At 36.5% G+C, this 24174-nt stretch overlaps 1 protein-coding gene across 35 annotated transcripts in view; it reads left to right on the top strand.

Annotated features, from left to right (window-relative positions):
* SLMAP (sarcolemma associated protein) overlaps nucleotides 1-23666 on the top strand; it is a 152048-nt gene extending 128382 nt beyond the window's left edge. For 15 of the 35 annotated variants that reach the window (XM_010817801.3, XM_010817794.3, XM_059880053.1 and 12 more), the window contains 9 exons: nucleotides 94-174; nucleotides 469-528; nucleotides 6140-6262; nucleotides 7281-7355; nucleotides 9602-9922; nucleotides 10331-10448; nucleotides 13976-14147; nucleotides 18064-18198; nucleotides 21765-23666. In XM_010817801.3, the coding sequence (XP_010816103.1) occupies nucleotides 94-174; nucleotides 469-528; nucleotides 6140-6262; nucleotides 7281-7355; nucleotides 9602-9922; nucleotides 10331-10448; nucleotides 13976-14147; nucleotides 18064-18198; nucleotides 21765-21857 (1178 nt within the window). In that variant the 3' untranslated portion in view covers nucleotides 21858-23666. Of the gene's footprint in view, nucleotides 1-93; nucleotides 175-468; nucleotides 529-6139; nucleotides 6263-7280; nucleotides 7356-9601; nucleotides 9923-10330; nucleotides 10449-13975; nucleotides 14148-18063; nucleotides 18199-20310; nucleotides 20401-21764 lie in introns of all 35 variants that reach the window. The other 20 variants (XM_024983217.2, XM_024983210.2, XM_059880052.1 and 17 more) reach the window with 3 other exon arrangements.
* Nucleotides 23667-24174: the final 508 nt, after the last annotated feature.

Genomic DNA, 24174 nt, shown 5'->3' with positions numbered 1-24174 from the left:
ATTTAGAGCACGCATAGCCTGAAGCAGTTTTACTGATACAAGCTTTTTAATTGTAACATGATTCTACCTTTTGTTTTTTTTCCGACTTGTTAGAAAACCAGGCAAGAGCAAAGGAATCCGACTTGTCAGATACTCTGAGTCCAAGCAAGGAGAAAAGTAGCGACGACACTACAGGTGAGTTTTAACCTAAGGTTTATAACTCTGCAGATGTTATTGTTACTTATTGTTGCCTACCAAGCAGTTTAGGTATGCAGGTTGGTGTGGGTGGAGATTTCAAAATTTGTATTTGGGAAGGAAAAGCAGTGCTTCTATTTATCAAATGAGTCCCTTGATAATTTGGATAAATTTTAAAACTACTTACAATGATCCAAATATAATAGCTGTATAAGTTTCACTTACTTATTTTGAAAAGGATAGCTTGCTGATAGAGTTTACTGTTTATAATTCTCTTTTTTCCCCCCTCTGTAGACGCCCAAATGGATGATCAAGACCTAAATGAGCCCCTTGCGAAAGTGTCCCTATTAAAAGGTACCTTAACATGTTTTTATGACATTTAAACCAGGGCATTGGATTCACCCTTGCCACAAATTCAGTTCCAAGTATTACGTGATGTTTTGAGTTTTAGTTAGAAGAGTAAGATAGCTTGTCTACAGTAGCAGAAACTAAAATTTAAAATGTTGATGTTGGTGCTTAAATACTTTAAAGAAAAATGTTTAGATTGTAAAATAATTTGAGTCAATCAAAGTTATTTGTAGGGCAAAGCAGTAAGTGGTAGAATGTGAAATATAGCTGTGGGTTTTTTGTGTTTACCTTGATGTCTCTGACAGGAACTCTATCATTTTTAATGTAAATTAGAAAAAGTTAAAAATATTAACTTTCTTGAAAGAACTACCTATTTAAGTGCCTTAGGGTGTCTTTTTGATAAATCTGTGACTGCCAGCATTTAGTCTCTTTTATAATTGCTTTATTGTACACAAGAAAAGTTGACATATAAGTCCAGCTCAGTAGGTTAAGCATTTTAGTAGGTATGGACCAATACCAGGCAAGTCTCAGAAAACAGCAGCAAAAGCAGCCTGTGGAGGTTTCTTTGTATAGAAATGTTTTTGCATCTGGCTGGGCTCTTAAGGGATCCCCCGTTCAGACCCTAGGTTTGGGATTATATAAAGGGAGCCTTGGGCTTCCCAGGTGGCACAGTGGTAAAGAATATACCTGCCAAAAAAAAAAAAAGATAAAAGAAAATTTAAAACAACAAAAAAGAATACACCTGCCAGTGCAGAAGCTGCAAGGGATGTGAGTTCAATCCGTGGATCAGGAAGATCCCTCGGAGGAGGAAATGACAACCCACTCCAGTAGTCTTCTCTGAAAAATTGTATGGACAGAGGAGCCTGGTGGGCTGCAGTCCATGGGGTCACAAAGAGTTGAACACGACTGAGTGACTGGATGCATGCATGTGCATAATGCTTTCACACACACACACACACACACACAGAAGCCTTGATTTCACTCTGCATGATTATGCTGCTCTCCTGGCACATAACAATTAGAATTGGAAGTGGTTAGCAACGAGGTTACCCAGATTCTCTAAGAATTCCTTGGTCTGGGCATCATGGCCTTCTGTTTTCTTCTCCCATGGATCCTGAAGCTGACATAGCTGTTTTGAGCCACCTTTGATTGAATTCCCTTACCAGGAGAAGTCCTGAAGATTACTGGTCCAGGGAACCAGTTGCCAACCTGCATTTAAGTATGATCATAGTTTCCCATATTCTTCCTGATCTATACTCTTCTCAGATGACCTCTAGTGTTTGAGACATGGCTTTTCTTTTCTTTTTTTTTTTTTTTGAGGAAAAAAGCAAACAGAAGTTTAAAATAAGGAAAGTGACAAATCTAGCCAAACCTTGAGAGTTGTAGACAGTAGCCCCTTTATTTTATTCAGTGAAACCCTATGCCTGGCTTCGTGAACTATTATCTTCAAATTTTATTATTTCCCTTTTTAAAAAACAGTCAATCTTTATTTAGAATTATACGCTATCTGTGTGTTAGTCATCCAGGATTAGGAAAGGCATCTAAAGTAGATTAAGCAGTCACCATGAGCTATAAATGAAATGATGAAACAGTAGTAATTTTCCTTGAAATATTATTTTCAGTCAACATATGTCACTTTTGAAAGAGAAATAAAGCTGTGGCTTGATCCACAGGTTTTTATGTACTTGAAATCATTTCCATAAAAAGGGTAAAAAGAAAACTGGAATTCAGACCCAGTAGTATCTAATGCAGTTTTGCTTCCTTTAGGGAGCCATGCCAGAGACCTCAGTGGTTTCAAAGTCTGATAAGACTGTCCTTGGCATTTGAGGAGTTTCTAGTCAAACTGGCAACAGAAGAGGTATAGATGATAAGCTGTTTCTCGTGGTTGTTGCCATTAGGAGTCAAAGAAAGGGAAAAGAATGTCCAGATTATATATTTGTTTCTTTTTGTTTATCTCAGAAGATGGGTAAGAAAGGCATTTCGTGGAAGATGTATCATTTGCAATGACTCTGAAAGTGTCATACCACAAAATAGCTGAACTTGAATCTCGTCAAGGTTCTAGATTCAACTGCCAACTTGCAGGACATGTAAAGAACAAGGGACGTAGTGTAAATGATGTGGTAGACAATGTGATGTTTCTGGTTTGGCACATGTTGAACAGTACGGTTTTTTATAGGTCCTGGCTTGCCTGAAACCATTTATACCCATTGTCCCAGCATAATTATTAAAAGCTCTTCCTTCCAAGTTCACATGTGCCCCCAGTTTTGTATTGTCACCCTTGGAACCAGAAGCGGTTGGAGTGTAAGGCAGAAACTAGGACCAGAAAGCCATTTTCACTTAATTCTGTGACATTTATTGAAGCAGGAGATACAGAGATAAGACACATGAGAAGGCTACAGTCTTATGGGAGAAGGAGACATTTTGATAGAGTCATAAATGTTTTAGTAGGTGTGGTGGAAACTTTGGAGAGTGTAGCTAATTTCCTGGCTAGGGGCAGAGATGGGGTAGAGCAGTAGTCAGGATGGGCCTTCCAAATGAGTTGGTTAAAGGTAAGTAAGAGTACCCAAGAGTGAAAAGGGAGGCATACATTTCTTTAAAATAGTGCTGACATTTACAAATAGGACTGTTTAATATAGCAGTAACATTTACCAGTAGGAAAGTGTGGTACAGCACAGGCTGTGTTGGGCAAATGTGGAGAAAAATGACTGGGCCAGAAAGAAATGTTTGGGAATTCTCTGCATACGGATGGACTGTGATAGCAAGGGAAATTTATAGAGAAAGAAGAGCAATAGGAAGATCAAAGGAGCCAACAAAAAATCCAGTTGTCAAGAAGGGAGCCAGCTGGTCAGAAGGACTAGCAAAGTAAGAGGCTGCTCTTTGAGGTCCCCTAATCTACGACAGAGGAGGCAAGAATATACAATGGAGAAAAGACAGCTTCTTCAGTAACTAGAGCCGGGGAAACTGCACAGCTACCCAGAAAAGAATGAAATTAGAACACTCCCTAATACCACATACAAAAGTAAACTCAAAATGGATTGATGGCCTTAATGTAAGGCCAGACACTATAAAACTCTTAGAGGAAAAAAAAAAACTCTTAGAGGAAAACATAGGCAGGACACTCTTTGACATAAATCAGCAATATCTTTTTTGATCTACGTCCTAGAGTAATGAAAGTAAAAACAAAAACAAATGAGACCTAATTAAACTTAAAAGTTTTTGCACTATAAAGGAAACCATAAACATGACAAAAAGACAACCCTCACAGTGGGAAAAAGTAGTTTCCCACTGACAAGGGGTTAATCTCCAGAATATACAAACAGCTTATACAGCTCAATATCAAAAATAAATAAATAAACAATTTAAAAATGAGCAGAAAACCTAAATAGAAATTTCTTCAAAAAAGACATCCAGGTGGCCAACAAACACATGAAAAGATGCTCAACATCTCTATTAGAGAAATGTAAATCAAAACTACAGTGAGTTATCACCTCCCACAGTCAGAATGGCCATTGTTTAAAATCTACAAACAATAAATGCTGGAGAGGGTATAGAGAAAAGGGAACCCTCTTACATTTTTGGTGGGAATGTAATTTGATACAGCCACTCTGGAGAACACTGTGTGTGTGTGTGTGTGTGGTTAGTCACTAAGTCATGTCCAACTCTTTGTGTCCCTATGGATTGTTGCCCAGCAGGCTCCTCTGCCTGCCTGTTGTGAACAGGGCTGCAATGAACAGTGAGGTGCATATATCTTTTTGAATTATAAATCTCCATTTTTAGTTTTTTAAGGAGAACAGTATAGTGTTCCTTAAAAAACTAAAACTAGAACTACCATATGACCCATCAGTCCCACTCCGGGTCATATCCCTGGAGAAAACCATTATTCAAAAAGATACACACACCCCAGTGTTCATTGTAGCGCTGTTTACAATAGCCAGGACATGGAAGCAAGCTAAATGTTCATCAGCAAAAGAGTGAATAAAGGAGATGTGGTACATATGTACAATAGAATATTACTCAGCCATAAAAAAGAGTGAAATAATGCCATTTGCAGCAACGTGAATGGGCCTAGAGATTATCATTTTAAGCAAAGTAAGTCAGAACGAGAAAGATGAATACCATCTCACTTATATGTGGAATCTGAAATACAGCACAAATGAACATATCTATGAAACAGAAACAGACTCACATAGAGAAGAGACTTGTAGTTACCAAGGGGGAGGTGGAGTGGGGAAGGGAAGGATCAAGGGTTTGGGATTAATCGATGCAAGCTATTATATATAGGATGGATAAATAACGGTGTCCTGCTGGGTAGCACAGGGAACTATAATCAATATCCAGTGATAAACCATAATGGAAAAAATAGGAAAAAGAATATTTGTATAATTGAGTCAGTTTGGTATACACAGAAATTAACACAACATTGTAAATGAACTTATAAAAAAAGATAAAGGCATCATGACACTTCCTATTTAATACTCCTAAAAAATAAGGATGTTATCCTGTATAATGACAAATCCAGAAGTGGGCAGCTAGAACCTGGGCAGACTTCCATATATGATGCTGAAAGAGAAATTTTGTAGTTGCTATGATAATGCATCTGCCACTGGAAAAAATCTCTCTTGCTTTTCCTCCACCCTTACCATGACTTTTCAAAGGAAGAATTGATAGACTGGCTAAAGTAGATGAACCTAGAGTTAGAATTTTTGACAGGGAGAAGATATGAGGATGAAAACACATGTTTATAATATCTGAGACCTATTGTGTTTGTATCATGAAATTTTATTTTTCTTTTCTGATGGATTGAAGTTGTTACGCCTGAGCTATTGTAAACCAAAGTAGTAGTCGAATAATAGAATAGTAATAGTAGAATAATAGAATATACTAGAAGAGTATGGCCTACCTGATGATGCATTTATTTCAGGCAGGGTTCAGTAGTAGAAAGTTTTAATACAGTGAAAGACGAGCGGAGTGACTAGAGAGAAAAGAGGGAGGGAGCTTATTTGAGATGTAATGCTGGTTCTGATGTATTTTGATAAAATCACCAAGTTACATTATTTAATAATTAAGAAAATATTTACTTGTTATGTACGTGACATTGAGGAAGCAGTGATGACAGAGTAAGCACAGTGGAGCTTTCAGCTTAGTTTTTATTTTGTATTCCACAACTGGGGAAATCATGCTAAAATGTTTTTTCTTGAGGAAAAGTTTCTTTCTGTTTTTCCATTTCCAGTTATGTTGCAAGTGAAAAATTTCTGACCTGTTATCAAGGAATTTCAAAATTGAATAAGAATAGCATTATGCCCATATTACTAAATATCAAGCCTTGCATAAGTTCTGCATAAGCCTTACATAAGTGAAACATAATTTATTATATACTAGTATATGTTTTATAGTACCATTGCCATTAATTACTAAATATATATTTAATTGTATTTGTGTTCTTTCTCCAGGGTAAAATGACTAAATGCTTAATATAATTTGCTTCTAAATTTTATTAAACTTAGTTGTGCTGTGTTGTTAACTATGCATGTCTAAACATGAGAAAGATTGCTAATCTTTGGTTGTAGAGATTATATCATACTAACTCTTGCTTTTAAAATAAACATATTTTTATCAGATGACTTGCAGGGTGCACAGTCAGAAATTGAGGCAAAACAAGAAATTCAGCATCTTCGCAAGGAATTGATTGAAGCCCAGGAACTAGCTAGAGCAAGTAAACAAAAATGCTTTGAACTTCAAGGTGAGATAAAGATTACTTTGACTCTTCAGGGGATGTGAAAGCAACAAGATATTACTGAATGGCCCCAAGTCCAGAGGCATGGTTATCCTCTTCCAAATCCATGACTTTACTAGATATGTGATCTTGGAACTTTACTTATCCTCTCTGAGCTTATGATTCAGATCAGTTAAGTAGAGACAGTTATAGTGGTATGACTTTCTTCTGAAGATCAAGAAGGACCTGTTAGAATGAAAGATTTTAAGAGTTAATTACATATTAAGTACAACAGAAGGAAAAAAACATAGAAATATTAATTTCTAAGTTTTAATTATACCTAATATTAGCTACTCAACATAAGATAAGGGACATTTATATTCCCTGCAGTTTTACAGTGTGTTCTAAAGTAAATGAGAGGAGCCAGGCAAAGTTAAGGTAGAGAATCTTCAAATGTCCCAACCACTTTTTATTCTAGTAGCTTACTTAATTATACAGTCATAGGCCAGTTGAAGTCAGTGCTGTCCCCTAGAGCTAACCTTTTTGTATCATTCACAGTAGTTATCTAGTTGCAGTCGATTAGTACCTTACAAAGTCTTAGAATCCTCATGTTCTCTAAAATGGCCTTCCTCACCAGAAGGAAGATTTGTATCCAACAGGGAACCGTGGACTTCCTGTCAGTAAGTACTTACTATGTACTTGGCAGTGAACATAAGGATTCTAAGTCTGGTTTTCAAATTTAAGCTCACAATGTTGATTAACAGCTGTCAAGAACGCTTCTAAAGTAAAAAACAGCATATATTATCTCAGCCATATAAGATGTAGAAAACTCCTATTCAGTTGATACATTTATTACTTACTTACTACTGTTTTGTGCTCCTAAAAATCTTTAAACTACCTGATTGCTAATACTGCTAATACTTACTGCCTAACTTTTGTTTCCTTCCATGAGCTTTAGGAGAGAGTTTCTTAGGATTTTCCAGTTGCTCAATTCTGAATATTTTCATTAAATCACAAAATTAGACATACTGTACTTTACTTCTAGCTCTTTTGGAAGAAGAAAGAAAAGCCTATCGAAATCAAGTCGAGGAATCCAGTAAACAAATACAGGTTCTTCAAGGTATGGAACACTTCAGGGCTATTTGGGATTGTTACTGTTTGTTTGTTTGTTTGTAGTAATTCAAAAGAAATGGAAAGTAAGAATGCAAAGGGTTCCCATTTTTCATGGCTTTGATTCTTCTGTAGAATCTGAGACTGTAACTGGCTCTTGGTGGCCTTTTCTTTTTTTTTTTTTAGAGGGAAGATTCCCTAGTACTGCAATAGTACTTCCCACTTGGAGTGGGGAGAACAAGAGTGAAGATACGAATTTGTAAGACTGTCATTTTCTGGGTTACATAGTGACTTACTATAGAGGAGGCCTTCAGACAGGATATCAGTTTGAGTCGGTCGGTGCATCAGCACTTTTAGCTTGTTGGTGATATTATTTCTAATGCTCCTAGCACACTTGCGTTGCAACAAAAACTGTTTACTGCGTGGAATATAACAGTGGTCCCTGCACTACCTTCATTGGCAAAGGCTGCTCTTCATACCCATCATTTTGCTCTTTGTGTGGGCTGTCACAGAGTCTTTACAGAAACGACCTGAAAGACACCTGTCTGTCCAGGGTTTTCTTTGAACCAGAGCTTCTGGTACTTTGAGGCTATAATTGTGAGATGCTCCAGGAGATGTCTTTCCCATGCCATTGTAAAATCCCTAAAGTAAAATTAATTTGCCTTCATCGTCAGAGAAGGAACCAATGTTATTTTAAAATATTTGTTTTAGTGGCAGGGTAGAAAGAAATTAAATAGACAGGTAACCCCTGCTGAGATGAAATGGGGAGTCAATGTGAAGCCTAGGGTATTTGCTCTAAAATGCCCAGAGAAAAACCAGTCTTTTGGGTTTTTGTTTCTTCTTTTTGAGTCGGACATTTCAGTTATTTTAAAAATGTAATTGTATTATGGTCAAACAAGAATTTCTGGGGTAGCTGGGTAGATGAATTTTTAAATTCATGAGAGTTCTTCACAGTTTTATTACAGTTTAATGCTATTATCCATTAGTTTACATAAATCTGACTTGTATCTATATTTCCATCCTGTATTGTGTATGGACAGTTATCCCTGAAGGTTCATGTAGTGGTGCCTCTTGTGGTAAAGCTGCCTTACGTGAGCATCATTGAGTGCCCCCTAGTGCCAGCATGTATATTTCATGATTTTATCCACAAATCCATGGTCATGTAATCCCTGGCCATCGTGCCCTTCCAGACTTTGAGGTTGTTAACCTCTTACTGCTTCCCACAAACTTAAATGGTCTAGTATTTAATGTCTATTTATGAGGCAACCTCTTCCTCCCCAAGTCTGAAATCCTTTTATTTTAATTGTTCTTTTCTACCTAACAAATTTTTTTATACTTATAATTTTCTTGTGTTATAGTAACCAAGACCAGTATTCTAGTTCTGAACCCAGTATGATTTTATACAGATTGTTTCCAGTTCACATCAACAAGACCAGAGCTTTAAAAAATATACCTCTGACTGGGCAGTATTCAGTAACTTTTATTAATTCATTAATTCAACCGATAATCCTTGGTTCTTTACTCTTCTAGTCTTGAGGATAGTATACATGAGATGTACAGTGTAGTGAAAAAGATGAACAATAAGCAAATAAGTATATAGTGTGATATCCAATAAGAGCAGAGTAAAGGACTAGAGAATGACAGTGGACTATTTTTAGATAAGCCATGAGAGAAAACTTCTTTAAGGAATTGACAATTCAACAGAAAATTGAGTTAAGAATATCAAAGGTTTTATTAATGTTTGCCATCTAACCAAGTAGTTCTATGTTTATGAATTCACCCTTATGGGGGGAAAAAATCAAGATTGCATTATATTGTCATGAGTAATTAAAAACTCAACAGCATAATATATCTGAAATAAAGGATTAGTGAAGAAAGTTAATATAGCTATTTTGTCGTGAAAAAATATTTATCACCCACAGCATAGAGAGCACTGTATTTATTATGATTGCTCCCAATTTTTGTTTTTATATATGTATAAATGCTTAGAAAAAAATCTGGGAAAATAAGTACCAAATGTTAGAAGTAATTTTCTCTGTGTGGGAGAAATAAAGATCACTTTGAGCTTTTTTCCTCTCTTTATGTTTCTGTATTTTGATGTTTCATGCATTAAACATGGATTGCTCGTACAGTTTAATCAAAAGCAACAAACGCTCTGACAGCCTGGGCTGTGCAGTAACTACAGTCCCATATGGACTGTTCTTTTATTCCTGATTACTTGAACTAAGAAAATGATGAGTAACTATACTTTTGTAGCCCAACTACAGAGGTTACACATCAATATTGAGAATCTCCGGGAGGAGAAGGACAGTGAAATCGCAAGTACTCGAGATGAATTGCTTAGTGCCCGAGATGAAATCTTACTCCTTCATCAAGCGGCAGAAAAGGCTGCCTCTGAGCGGGACACTGACATTGCTTCTTTACAAGAAGAGCTTAAGAAAGTGCGAGCTGAGCTTGAGCGGTGGCGGAAAGCAGCATCTGAATATGAGAAAGAAATCATGAGTTTGCAAAATAGCTTTCAGCTTCGGTGTCAACAATGCGAGGACCAGCAGAGGGAAGAAGCAACCAGGCTGCAAGGTGAGAAATGTCCTTTACGTAAAGCTGTTAATGCTTGACACTGATAACTTCATAACTTGTACTGAATAACACAGTCAGGCTAATTTTCTCTTCCATAACGATTGATTGTATAAAAGCAATGTTTTTATATTGGGGCTATATGCATTCTTCACATCTGTAAGCTCTACAGTGAATTGAAAAAATTTGCAATTTTACATTTATTTATTTAAATACTATTAAAAATTATTTGTCTTGTAAAAGTGAAGTGGGGAAAAAAAATATTACTCAAGTTCAGGGTGATGAGAACTTTGCTGAGGCATAACTGCAAAGTAACAGAAATCAAGGAAAAGCCATATAAAGTCTTTGTTTTTTAAGGGGGAAAAATAGTTACGTTTCTATATTAACAAATGTGTTTTGGGACTATTTTAGGTGAACTAGAGAAGTTGAGAAAGGAATGGAATGTATTGGATACCGAATGCCGTTCTCTAAAAAAGGAAAATGTTTTGCTATCTTCAGAACTGCAGCGGCAAGAAAAAGAACTGCACAAGTACGCACGAACTCTTATTTAGGTTCAAAATATTTCTGTATCTTAGATTTTCATCTAAATTTAATTTAGTTTTGATATTGAAATATCTTTTGGAACAAAATATTCAGCCAGACTCTTTTCTGGCTACTTGGTAGGTTAACCCCACTAAGTGAGTACTGAAGCACTTTTTTTCTGGCACCACCTCTATGTCCTTTCCTTTGGGTGTACTCATGGAATACAGATTCATTAAATGCCCCTTCCCACCCCCATTCCCAAAAGCTCTAAACAAACAAGCAGCAAATGATCTATGATTAAATTCACCTTTAAGCTAAATGATAATAAATTTCAAATACAAATGTTTTTTTCTTTCATGCCAGTGATCCCTTCTGTTTATAAGGTTCATCAGAAGATGACTGTGATAAAAGAATTGATATTATTGAAAGACACAGAATCAGCTTTTCCTTATCAAACAGGGATATGTAAAAAGTAATAAGATATAAGATCAAAAAATCTCTAAAACCAATTAAATCTGTCATAATATCTAGTACCCTACAGGCAAACCAATGAATGCAATAGATTTGTTTAAGCAAATTTAGTAGAGAGTCTTATTTTCTTACCAACACTTATTGTATAGTTTAACATTTATTTCTTCCTTTAAAATTTGACCCATTTTGATTCCATATTTTTTATTTAAGCTGTGTTTACATTCTAATTCAGAATATGAAGCTGCAAGTGTTAGTCACTCAGTTGTGTCCAAATCTTTGCAACCCCATGGACTGTAACCTGCCAGGCTCCTCTGTTCATGGAATTCTCCAGGCAAGAATATTGGAGTGGGTAGCCATTCAGCCATTCCCTTCTCCAGAGGATCTTTCCAACCCAGGAATCGAACCCAGGTCTCCTGCACTGCAGTCAGATTCTTTACTGTCTGAGCCACTAGGGAAGCCCAAATATGAAGGTAGTACATGTTTATTGTTGAAGCCATTCTTTAAACTGTCTCCCTCCCCTCAGTACACCAAAAATGTGAGTCATTACTCTCTTGTTAGCCTTGTGCTTATACTCCTGAAGAGTATTAAGGTTAGCAAAAATTCAGTGATCAAGCTCAGTTCTCATAGAAAATAAGCTTTAGGGGAAAATGATAATTAGATGTATCAGAAAATAGCGTTCCTCATTAATTCTTATGAAAACAAAGACAGTTGCAATATTGATTATATATTAAAAAAATCAAGAACTAATTTAAGGAGCAAGATGTACTGACTTATTCTGTAAAACTCCTTCCTATACTGTTACGAGCTCAGTATCAGTATCTTTTTTTTTTTTTTTTTTAAATATCAGTGTTTTTAAAGCACTTTTTTCTCTTCCAGTGTCTTACCATTCCATAATCTTTTCTATGGGTATTCTTCTTTGAATGTTTAGAGTTAATTAACAATAGAGAATAAAACAGATGTTTGTTTTTAACATAAAAGTTTGTAAAAGCAATTTCAAAATATGAATAGGACAAAATAATGGCCCAAAATACAAACAGACAAATAAATGGATGCACTCACAGACACATACACACATATGTTTATGTGTATTTAATATCAATTGGTCATCAGTTGACAGAACATGTGGGCAAATTATTTGGTATAAAATGTGTGTAAGATGATACAGACACTCAGGTTCTTCCTATTTGGAATACATTTGGATCTTGGTGAATCCATTTAGTTTGGTATTCTATCAAGCAAGAAGTATTGATATTGATATTGATATTGATATTTGATTGATACCAGTATTGAGTATCTTAAATTATTCTTCTTTTGGAATATTTGATATTTTAAAGATTCAGACTCGATCCCTTATTTTTGAGATATGATAAATTGAAATCTAGCAGATTATTAAATGCTATTTTTAAAATTACTTCCAAGTTTTGTTTAAATGTTGAAAAGCAATCCTACAAATTCCTTATGAGTTAGAAGCATATGATTTTAAAATATTAGGCTCCAGACTGTTGGAATATCAGTGGTCAAGTTATCTGTCTAAACTCACATAAACTATTTAAGACATTAATTCTGCTTTTTAAACTTTTTGATTTAATAGTTCTCTTAATTTATTTGTTAAGCCACCCTAGCATTTGAGTAGTATTTAGAAGCTAGTCTTTCTTTACAGTGTCTTACATGCTGTTTAGTTCCTAGCTATATTCCCCTGACAACATCATGCTCACACCTAGTATCTGCCTGGCATCCAATCAGCATGAGATTTATTCTCTATAGTACTTCAGGTACAGTATTGAGTCTGAGACGTATGATCTATCCTGAGAGGCATATAACTGTGATTCTCAAAAACCTTATCTCCTTTAGCTATTTCTGTTGTAGATGGGAACCAAATTCTTTAACACAGCTACAGTGTACAGGTCTTTTCTTCTTTGTTGTCCATGATGTAGAAGGAATTGAACAAAGAATTTACATTTTTTTGTTTTTTGTGTTTTTTTTTTAATTTACTTTTAATTAGAGGATAATTGCTTTACAGAGTTGTGTAGGCTTCTGCCATACATCAACATGAATCAGCTACAAGTATATATGTGTTCCCTCCCTCTTGAACCTCCTTCCCATCTCCTACCCCATCCCACCCCTCTAGGTCATCACGGAGCACTGAGCTGAGCTTCCTATACTTTATAGCAGCTTTCCACTAGCTATCTGTTTTACATGTGGTAATGTATATATTTCAGTGCTCCTCTCTCCGTTTGTCCCACCTTCTCTTTCCCCTGCTGTGTCCATAAATCTGTTCTGTATGAACAGAATTTCTATTGAGGCTTATCAAGAGGTTTTCATAGTGCGTAAATGTGATTTTTTTTTTTTTTTACATCAAATTGTAACAGTAATCACAGGATTTAAGCTGGAAAACAGCCTCAGAAATTCCTGAGTTCAGTCTTCTTGTTTGGCCAAGGAGGAGGCTCTCCTTGTGTATTTGTGTCTGTGCAAACAGCGCCTGGCACAGATCAGAGAGGCCAGGAAAGGCTCACTCAGAGAATGGAATGGTACCAGTGAACTGACTTGCTCAGCATCCCACAGCTAAATAGTGGCAGATCTGAGGTCTACATCTCAACCGTCCCAGTTCTTGGTTTTGTGTTTTCCTCTCATTTTGGTATCTTCTCATTTCAGTAGGTTTATCTTTAGTTAAAGTTGGAAGTGGCTCCTAAACTTTTAAGTTTCTGCTCGCCATCCTATCTGTCAAGTACTTGAAGAAACTAGTTGAAATATGTTTTCTTTTCATGTAGAAGACCTACATATAATGTGTATGACCAGATATACAGCCACCTTCTACTTCTTTTTTTATAATTTCAACCTTTGCATGTATTTGATTATCTGAAAATAAGAAACAGCTTTAAACTCTCATTGTTTTAGTGTTTTAATGCTTTTTTACTTCTTGAAAATATCATTCTTTTCTTTTCCCCCACACTTTTCTTTTCTCTTCTGAAATCCATTCCATCCAGCCTAGTAAAAGATAAAAGAAATTGAACTTCCTGCTGTGTCTGGTTTCTGCATGAATAATTGTCAATATTTCTGTTGCAGTTCTCAGAAGCAGAGTTTAGAGCTTACCAGTGATCTCAGCATCCTGCAGGTGACCAGGAAAGAGCTTGAAAATCAAGTGGGATCCTTAAAAGAACAGCATCTTCGGGATTCAGCTGATTTAAAAACTCTTCTCAGTAAGGCTGAAAACCAAGCAAAGGATGTACAGAAAGAGGTAAAGCGAAAAGACATTATGAGCCCAATTATGGTTGGACTTAAAGCCAAAAGCAAATCAGATATTCATGCTAGTTAGAAATAAAGGGAAGCATTACCTGCCACAGAGTTGATACTGGATGTATCTCTGCCTGGTGATTTGTTAGCTATGTATTATGGTCCAAATGTAGAGAATTTATCAGTGAGGTTTGGCTCAAAATATAAATATACAAACTTACATTAAAAGGTTTTCTCTACCAGTTAATTGACCTTTGTACCAGATTACTCAGTTCATTGTTTATCTTTCCAGACAGTATCACATTTAATTTAGGGGACTTTGGAAAAGTAAATTGGGGCCACCCCATAATGCTATCCAAACCCCTCAGGTGAAACTGGCCTGAAAAGTTGCTTATGAAAAAACTCAGCTCGTACCCAGTCAGCCAAACTCATGTTCTGTGGCCTTTTCCTTTCTTTCCCCCCATCTCTTTTTTCCCTTCTTCACAAATAGGCATGCTCACTTTTCATGTCATTTTGCGTAAAATCTCAACTTTGGTGACTTTAAAAAAACAAATCATACTTAAAATAGTGAGGGTTGGTGTTGGAGCCGCCTCCCCACACACATGGGCATGGTCGAGGTTGACCATGGGGCAGTAACAGCTGCAGTCAGTCCTCTTGGCCTAGTACTACTGCCTGCATTGACTTGTGGCCAGCTAGGGGGTGGAGAAGTCTGTTTCATTTCCACCTCCCTGGCAGGGCTCACCCCGGTTGTAGACCCTCTTAAATGAAGGATTGGTTTTAAACAGAAGGAACTTGAAGACAACTCTTTTGTCTTCAATAACAAGTTTCCCCCAGATTGTTTTAGAAGATCTGTTTAATCAATGTAGTTTTTCTTTGCAATTTTCTTCTCTCCTTATAGTATCCTGAATCTGGAAATGATTATTGTTCTTCTGTCTTCATGTTTGTTCCTAAAGGAAAAAAAAACAACAACACAAAACTGTAACATTTTTTATTTACATGTGGCCATATTGATTTTGTAATATGTTCATTTTTATCTTCTTGCTAAGGATATGTGTTTTTGGAGAAATCTCATTTTATTTGGTTGGAACACAAATTCTGTGCCAAAGTAAATATCCTAGTATTTAATACTGTAAGCACTTTGTGTCCTTCCAGTCCACATGCCATAATTCTTTCAAAATCTGGGAAGAATGCTGTGGTTGGAAGATAAATCTATTGTATGTTATTCTGAATGCATTAGCCATTTTGTTGCATTGCTTGTTTGCCTGTTCTTGGTCACTGAGCGATCAGTGCAGAATGCTTTGACTGTTCCCACAAATGGCAGTGGCATGTTGTCACAGCATCTAAATTGTCGATAGCCTCTGGATTGCATTAAATGCAGCACATTTAAAACTACGTCTGATCTTGTCAATATGTTTCTCTTCTATTTTCTTGTTCAGTGTTTTCATTGTGAAATGATGTGTAGTCATCATGCTCCTTTGTAATGTAAAATTGCTTTTCTTTCCGTTTGTCCTGATGTCAACTCTTGGATACTAGTCTGTAACTACAATGTTCTTAAATGAGATTCTTCTGTCTGTGTAATCCACTGCAAATGAATTATGACCTTTTATTAATGCACGTATATTCCCTTTCAGCATTTCCGCTTTTTCTCCTTTCTCTCATAGAATTATACTTAATGTGCACAGTATAATGATTATGTATTTCAGCACTGTCACAAGCTAAAATATCACAAACTGAGCAAGCCCAGATATGATTATTTTTAAGAAGAAAGAACCAAAGGTGTTGGTAATATTGTGTGATACTTCCATCTTATCTTAATCAGACCTGAGCTCGTTTCTCACCTCTGAGTTAGAAAGCAAGATGGAGCAAAATGATATCCAAGGGAGATGTGAAACTAAGGCTGTAGAAGATGACCTTTGTTTTGACAACTAAATCTTAAATATGTGGCAGCTTTTTTTTTTGAACATTTAACAAAAAGTACGTGAGAAAAGTAAAATTTAATTCTCAATATTTAGAGAAAAATAATGATATACCGTCTTAATATTTGAATTAAGAAAGCATCTGTATATTTTGATTTAGTAGGAATATCTGTAATTTAAGAAACATTGAGCACCCAAGTCCACCCTGCAAAGACTGACTCAGGAAAGTTGTGTAGCTTCACCATCTAACCCTGGGGCCAGAGTCCTTCCCACCCCCTCTCACAAGCTGAAGGTAAACAGCAGGATCTTCCTGACTAAGCTGCCTTCCTGTCTTTCTCCACAACTTCTGGAATGGAGAAATGATGAAGTGCTTTGGTGTACAGGGCAGGCTGGATGTAGGAATGGTGGAAAAGGAAAGTAAGGGAAAATGTGGATCAGCAAAGCACTTTTCACTTAGTCACTTTAGGAATCAGATCATTGAGAATTGATTATGTTCTAAGAGCCTTGGTGCAGAGACTAGTCTAGGTACACTGAATTTGTTTTGGCAGCCTGCCGGTAACCTTCTGCCATCTGGAAGGAAGTACATAGACCCCACAAACTAAAAAAAAAAAAAACAACCTGTCATAAAAATCCATGAATCTTACTCCTTAAGTTTATTCTCTGGCATACAACCCAAACTTTTTCTGGGAATGTGGTTAGGCAACAGGGAGTTCCTTTCATATTTTACCTCCCTCTCTGTACCCGTGTCTTTCTTCCTGCTGTGGTGAATTTGCTGTTGACCCTAAGCCCCTGCCTGCACTACTTCTGACTAATGTTTTTCCACATTTGCATCTATAATATTTATCTTTGGAGTGCATAATGATGAGTGCCTAATATATCCCTCCAAGGTGTTTGCATTATTCAGAAGCACCATATAAAGGTGTACCTTCATTGAGGAATTCCTAGGATACAGCCAGAAAGGAACTGGAGACTTTTCAGCCTCGTGGGCTATGTTTAGGGAAGAGGAGAAATCTTTCTAGTATGCCAGACATGTGGTATATTTATTTTATATTCAGCCCTTGTCTGTCTGCCTGCCTCCTAAAACTTTCAGAAATGACAGAGTGGGGCAGTGGAGGCTGAGACAAAGGCACAGCCAGCAGCAGAACAGTGTTTGCTCTTTGCCGGAGAGCTCAGCTTGCATGGAAGATGCAATATCTCAAAGTGGAACCAGTCTCGAATTCCTGCCTCCTGGGGCATTTAATGTAGGGGCAAACCATCCTCCTTTTTACCTTGATGTCACCCGTGTTCAAGGGCTAGATTGCCTGTCCAAACTTTATTTTATATACAGTGAACTGTTTTCCAGAGCAGAAGGTGGCGTGTTTCACTAAAGAAAAATAGCAGCAGCAGATTTTCTTAAGTTATTTTTCATTGATGCTTCTAAGTCTTAAGTCAAGAGAGAGATATGTCCCAGTCAGTTACCTTAGATAATATTTCTCTGCTTCATTTGCCTAGACATTCCTTATCCAGAACACTTTAATACACAGTGATGCTGGGTAAAGGGAGGTCTAAGGAGAATTAAAAGTTATTACTTCAAGACTAAAATAACTTGGCTGACATTACTTACCAGGATATAAACTCAGACTTCCGAAACTTGCCATTTAATTAGGCTATGGAGGTTTCTCTTCACTTGCTTTCCTTTTGCTCAGTTTGGAATTTTACTTTTCTCCTCTAACTCACTTAGTGGAAAAAGTGACACCTTATATTAGAAACACATGATACAATGGTGACTTCTCTTAATTTTTTTTTTTTTTAAACTCCAAGGCCAGAAAAGTCTTACATAGAATCAAGTTAACATTAAAGGCTTCTTATTATCAGTGCAAATGATCCTTATCCTCCTTATAACAAAAACGCTTGACTGTGGTGGTGCAGGTGACTAAACAGGGTCTGGTATTTAAACCTGACTAAACACATAACTTCATACCCATTTTAAGTTGAGTCTGCACACTCTTTTTTCTTTGCCTTTAGTATGAAAAGACACAGACTGTACTCTCAGAACTGAAGTTGAAGTTTGAAATGACTGAGCAGGAAAAACAATCAATCACAGATGAGCTCAAACAATGTAAAGACAACCTGAAGCTGCTCCGAGAGAAAGGAAATAATGTAAGTCTTTGCAAACTTGGCTTAGCTTTGATTGAGAGGCAGGCGAGAGCCCTGAAGCTGATTTTTCAGAAGACTTATAACTGATTTGAGAAACTAAGACCTATAGTACACATGAACCAAGATTTTCATTATGAAATTCCATAATGGAATCATTGTGCTGTCAAATTTTTGAGTAAGAATTTGCCCCTTTAGCCTGTACCCCAAAAAAAGCCTAAGGACTACCTGAAGGAAGAGCCTTGTTTGCAAAAAAAAAAAAAATTTACCTAAGAACTGCCAGCTTTTCCTAGATAAATCTGAAGTTCTGTCACTAAGCTTCATCTAGCTCTTGTTTTCCCCCCTCTGGGAAACAAAGCACTGTACTACCAGGGACCCACTGAAGAAAGGGTAATGCATGGTGACTCCTTACCATTTGATTGTATCAAAAAATGGAGACTTAATGATGGTTTTCATTTTATACTAATCATGTTCTGAGGCACATTCCTAAAAAGCTTAGTGGCTTCTGGGCCTCTTATAAACATTTGGAAGTATTAGTGAGTTTCTGTAGGGCTGTGTGTGAGTGAGTATGTGTTTGTGTGTGTGTATGCAGTTAGAACATTGTGGTATAAGTTGAGTTTAACAATATTAATTTGTATTTCATTTGCTAGAAAGGCAGATGGTCTTTTGAAAGATGTTATACTAAATAAATGTCGTGTTACACGTTTTAGTGATCATTGCCTTTGTGGGCCCTAACTGATGGATGTTCAGTGTGGTTGATTGTGCTCTGACTGATTTCAAACCCCTGTCATGGCTTGGACACAGCAGTGGGTGTGAGCCACACACTTCCCATGGAGGAAGGCACTCTGCTTTAACTTGCAGCACAAGTACCAAAGAGTACTGTTGCATGGCCATCCAGTTGTAGTCACACTCAGAATGCTTATGAGTTGTGCCCAACTGTCCTTTGCTTAAAGAAAGGGTTAGTTTAAAATAAATAAAGACTTGTTGCTCAGGTGGAAGCCTTTCAGAAATTGATGAATTGGTTATGGAGGCTTTATGATAAGCAAAAATGGATTGCATTTATTGTAAAAATGTCAGTTACAGAACTCTTCTGAAATCAGATCATAATGGTTTGGTTACTTCTCTCTCTTATGTTAATTCATCTCTCTCTGATGTTGGAATTTCAGTCTACCTTCTACTAAATTAACCTGTGAAGACATCTAGCATAATCAGAATGGATCCCTCTGTATGATTTAGAACCTTTTTGAAAGTAGCCTTGCTATTAATATTTACAGTTCTACAAGTAATTTACTTTAAGGGTAAATTTCCTCTATTTTTATATTAGAGTTATGGTAATTAAATATTACTCTATAATAACACTCATTGTAGTAATTCCCTTCCAGTTTTAAAAAAAATTTACTGGGAATTCCCTGGCTGTCCAGTGGTTAGGATTCCATGCTTCCACTGCACGGGGCACAAGTTCAGTCCTTGGGCAGGGAACTAAGATCCCACATGCCACAAGGCACGGCCAAAATAATAATAATAGTAAAATAAAAGTTAAAAATTACTTCTTAAAAAAAAACAATACTTCTGTTCTGGTAATGTAACTGAAAGCCCTGAGGCTCAACTGCCTGTCTTTATATACTAAATGCTTCTCATACAGTGTGTCAGATCTCTTGCTTGAGTTAGGAACTGTGTATCACAGAGCATTTATTTTTAAGCTTGAAAGCAATACTGTCTCAAGCAAAAGAGTTCAGGTTTAAAAAAAAAAGTTTTGATAAAGGGATAAGATAAACCTTAGCAATTTCCAAAGGAGTACATTGTCAAATAATGGATTCCAAGTATGGAACAAAAATACCATACCGTCAAGCAGAGCATCAGTTGGTGAGGCATTTTCATCGCTCTGTCTTAAAGTGCTATGTTTCATTATGTAGTTAGGGACACCCACATTGCCTCCAGCCATTCTTTAAAATGTAGTTTACCAGCTTACTTACCCTGGCCCATCATTCTGGATGATATTAGATGTCTTTAAAATGTCTTTGTACCCTCCCTCCCACCCACCCTGGGTTCTAAATCATCTTATCTGATTTTTTTTTTTTTGTAGCATAAAATGATTTTAATATCCCTTCCCTTCTTTAGCCTTCCATATTACAACCCGTCCCAGCCGTATTCATCGGCCTATTCCTGGCTTTCCTGTTTTGGTGTTTCGGTCCATTGTGGTAGAGAAAGGTACAACACTACTGTTGAGTCGTGTCTGTCTGTCCCCGTCACCTGTTTGTGCCATATTTGTAATATAGTGCATGGCAAAACCACGCAGGTATTTTGTTACCTGAAGCAAACCCTTCATTTAGTATGCTACGTGTTGTGTCATACCGAATGAACTGAACTAATCACATAACATTTTGTCTTGTTTCCTTTGTAGTAACGCTAACCATGAATTAATTCCAATCTAACCAGATGTTAATATGCTGCCTTTAACTGAGTCTTTGTCTCTAGCAAACTGGAGTAAACTATGAGTTGCTGCAACTTAGTACCCCCTTCCCAATTATGTTTAATCAGATTTGAATGACAAATGAAGAGTTTGCCTCTTTGAAGTTTTCAGCAAGCTTTCCTCCCCCTCCTCTCTTCCCTCTTTTTTTCTGTAGTGTAGAATTCCGTTGTTTCAACCCTTTGCCTATATACACTGTGGCTAAGAAGATGAAAAAAGATGAGAGAGTAGCATAATGGACAGTGACTCACAATCCCAACCTCAGTATGCACTTCCTTGTGAGAGTATCAACCAATCCCATCTTTCTGAGCCCTGATCTGCAACAATACAACATTTCTTTAAAGGCCAACTTTCCCAATACGACTTAGAACACTAGTGAAAATAAGGTTTCAGACAAAACAAACTGATATTGTAAAGCCCTCTGATAGTTCAGAGAGAACAGCCTATTCATGCTTGCCTCCAACAAACATACAGGTTAGCACAGCATATAAGATGACCATGTGGCATTATTACCCTTGGACATGGTCTTTACCAACAGCATCAGACAGGCAAGGACCTTAATATCACTTTTCTGTTTTGAACCCCTTCTGATTTTGTCTTCTATAATTTCAGATTAGACTATCAAAACTTTGACCGTTTTCTTTCTATCACCTTACCCACCAGCCCCTTGTATAAAACTATGCCAACATGTGAGTCTGGTTTTTATCAAGAAATAAACATTTTAGGCAGAAACATACTCCAGGAATCTCTGTACATCAGTTACCTGAATATGTGGACATCAGAGTAAATAAAACAGGCTGAACTCTGAGAGTTTCTTAGAGAAGTCGCTGTTAGGCTTCAAACAAAACTGAAAACTGCCCAAGACTCTCCCAAAATGTATTATGCTTCCACACAGTGGTCCTCTAAAAGTTCTTGCTGTTCTGGCTGTCCTCACATCCTCACTCCCTCACCTTTTCTTCTTTTCTTCTTAAAATATTCTTATGCAGATATAAGGTTTTTCTAATATTCTGTTAAGTATTCAGGACTCTGTGGAACCAAGGGGTTAATAGGTATGAAAAAAAAAAGGGGAGAATGTGATTTTGACTCTTGGTTTCTTTCCACACAGAAACCCTGGCCCTGGATGCCCATGTTGGCTGCCCTGGTTGCGGTGACAGCCATCGTGCTGTACGTGCCAGGTCTGGCCAGAGCTTCTCCATGAGAGCGTTTCTTGAGTCCGTACACCGTCCTCCCTCTAGAAGCTGGCACCACACTCATGCTGGGGACAAACAGAACCATTTTCTTCCTTTTTACCTCTTAAAACAGCAGAAGTGCAAGAATACAGCTGTAGGGTCATTGCTTTAAAGTATATAAAATGTATCTGTCTATAAAGAGGATATAAAATTGTGACTCTTCTACTGTAAGCAATAATTTGCTTGCAATTTTTCATGTAATTTTTAAATGAGTATGTTTAAATTCTGAATATTACGGTGGCCTAAAGTAGGCTTCTTGGTACACCAAATTATTTATAACATTAAATTTATGGGTATTTTACTCTGAATTCTAATGGCCAGGTAATTCTTTCTTTTTTTTTTTTTTTCTTTCTTTGATTCGATAACTACCCAAACCAAACAACTGATACATACATGGGAAGAGAGGCCCTGTGTGCTCAGTGCCTATCGGTTTGAAATATATACACATATATATATATTTTTTACATATTTACGCCATTTTTACTTGTTATAAAACCACTGAGCTATTGGGAACAAGACTTAGATACAACTGTTTGCGTGGATTTTTTTTTTTTTTTAAGGAGAAATACACTTGGAAAATATTCTGTTCTAGTGATGATTTGGGGAATATGTGCACGCTTGTTCAGCCTTAATGTGACTTGATGATGTGGAGGACATCAACTTTGAAAAACTTTCCATGAGAGTGCGTATTTTCTTGAGCAAACTGAAGTATTTCTGGGAGCAAAAACATAGTAATTATACAGTTTCAGTGCAGTAAACCAAACTGTTGAGTCAATTGGAATGTAATTTATTAAACCTCATGTATTTAAAGAGATATTTTTCTTTAAAAGCCAAGTTACTTTCTCATATACAGCATTTTAGGAAGCATGATTTTTTTTTTCCATATCATCTCTTCCTCCAAGCATGTTTAATTGAAGAAAGAATTAATATCTCTTTAGATAAGTTTTTACTGACTTAATTTGGTTATGATATTTCAAAGCTAATTCGTGTTCAAGGTGAGCTATTTTACCTACCAACAGATTTCCTGGTTGGGTATATAAATGGTAATTTACTTTTTATTGTTGTTAACTGGGACATTCTGTTAATGAGAAGCACTATCCCCAAGATGAATAGTATTCCATGCACAGTGAAGCACCTAAGCACTGCTTGATGTTGCAAATTTAAAACACGGAAGTGAAGGTTTAGCTATGGTTTTTGTACGGCACCACAGTTATGTCAATAAAGATTATTTAGGTCATAGAATATCCTGAAGTATCACATAGTTAAAATTTTTCAGTCAATGAAAACTGGGAGGGAATGTCAGTGAACTGGCTTGAATGTTCTGTGGCAATCCACAGGCCTAGCCAAATATTGAAGTAGAGTTTAGGATATAATTTGCCTTGTGATGTTTGGCAGTCATTGTTTATACTTTAAAGGTTATATTTTAAGCTCTTTGGGATTTGCTGTTGGGAGGATCACTAGACTTATGGAGGAATTAGTCACAAATTGACTTGTAGAAAATACTGTCATGTAGTTCATTTCATCTTTTTCTGTTGCAGGAAGCCACTCCACCACAGAATGCTAATATGCCAGTGGTACCCAGTACCTCTTGTATATAGGTTATTGCAAATATTGTTCTGAAATGCTTAACTTCAGAATTACATTTTTTAAAGTAAATAATTGTTTAAATCTATTTTGTAAAGATATAAAGTACAATAGAATTTCTGGAGTACAGATTAAACTATTTGCACTAACACACGTGATGTGCATGATTTAATAAAATAACTTTACTCTCCCTATGCATTTTTGAGTTGGATATCATTGAAGTTCTTAGTACTGACTCTGCTATTGTATTATTGGTTTTTCTTGAAATGACTCTTTATGCAACATAATTTACATTTGGTGTTCTTCAGGGTTTAAAAGAAAACGCTGAGCTGTTTCCTCCAGGTTTTATTAGCCTTTTATTTAACTTACTGGTCTTTTTTTCCCCCCCTTTTACTATGGTTATTGTTAAAACATGACTCACTTTCCAGACAAGTCTCTTTAAATGTAAAGTCTAGTATCAATATTTACTTTATTCAAATTGAATAAATGGGTTTTTGTAGTTACTGCCAGTTTTCCTTAAGAATATAAATGAGCCTATTCATAAGCAGTACCCCCAGTTTTGTTCAGTTTGTATTCAGGTTATATAAAGAGTAGGATTATTCACTGGTAGTGATAGAGCCTTTAAGAGATTTTAATCCTAGCAGTCAAGAATTGAACGACCCTGTAACACATTTAAAAATTACAGTAAGGCGCTAGACTGTT

The sequence above is a fragment of the Bos taurus genome, chromosome 22 (genome assembly GCF_002263795.3).
Source record: "Bos taurus isolate L1 Dominette 01449 registration number 42190680 breed Hereford chromosome 22, ARS-UCD2.0, whole genome shotgun sequence".
Lineage (NCBI taxonomy): Eukaryota > Metazoa > Chordata > Mammalia > Artiodactyla > Bovidae > Bos > Bos taurus.
The sequence above is the reverse complement of the archived record's forward strand: the minus strand, read 5'-3'. Positions and strand labels throughout refer to the sequence as shown.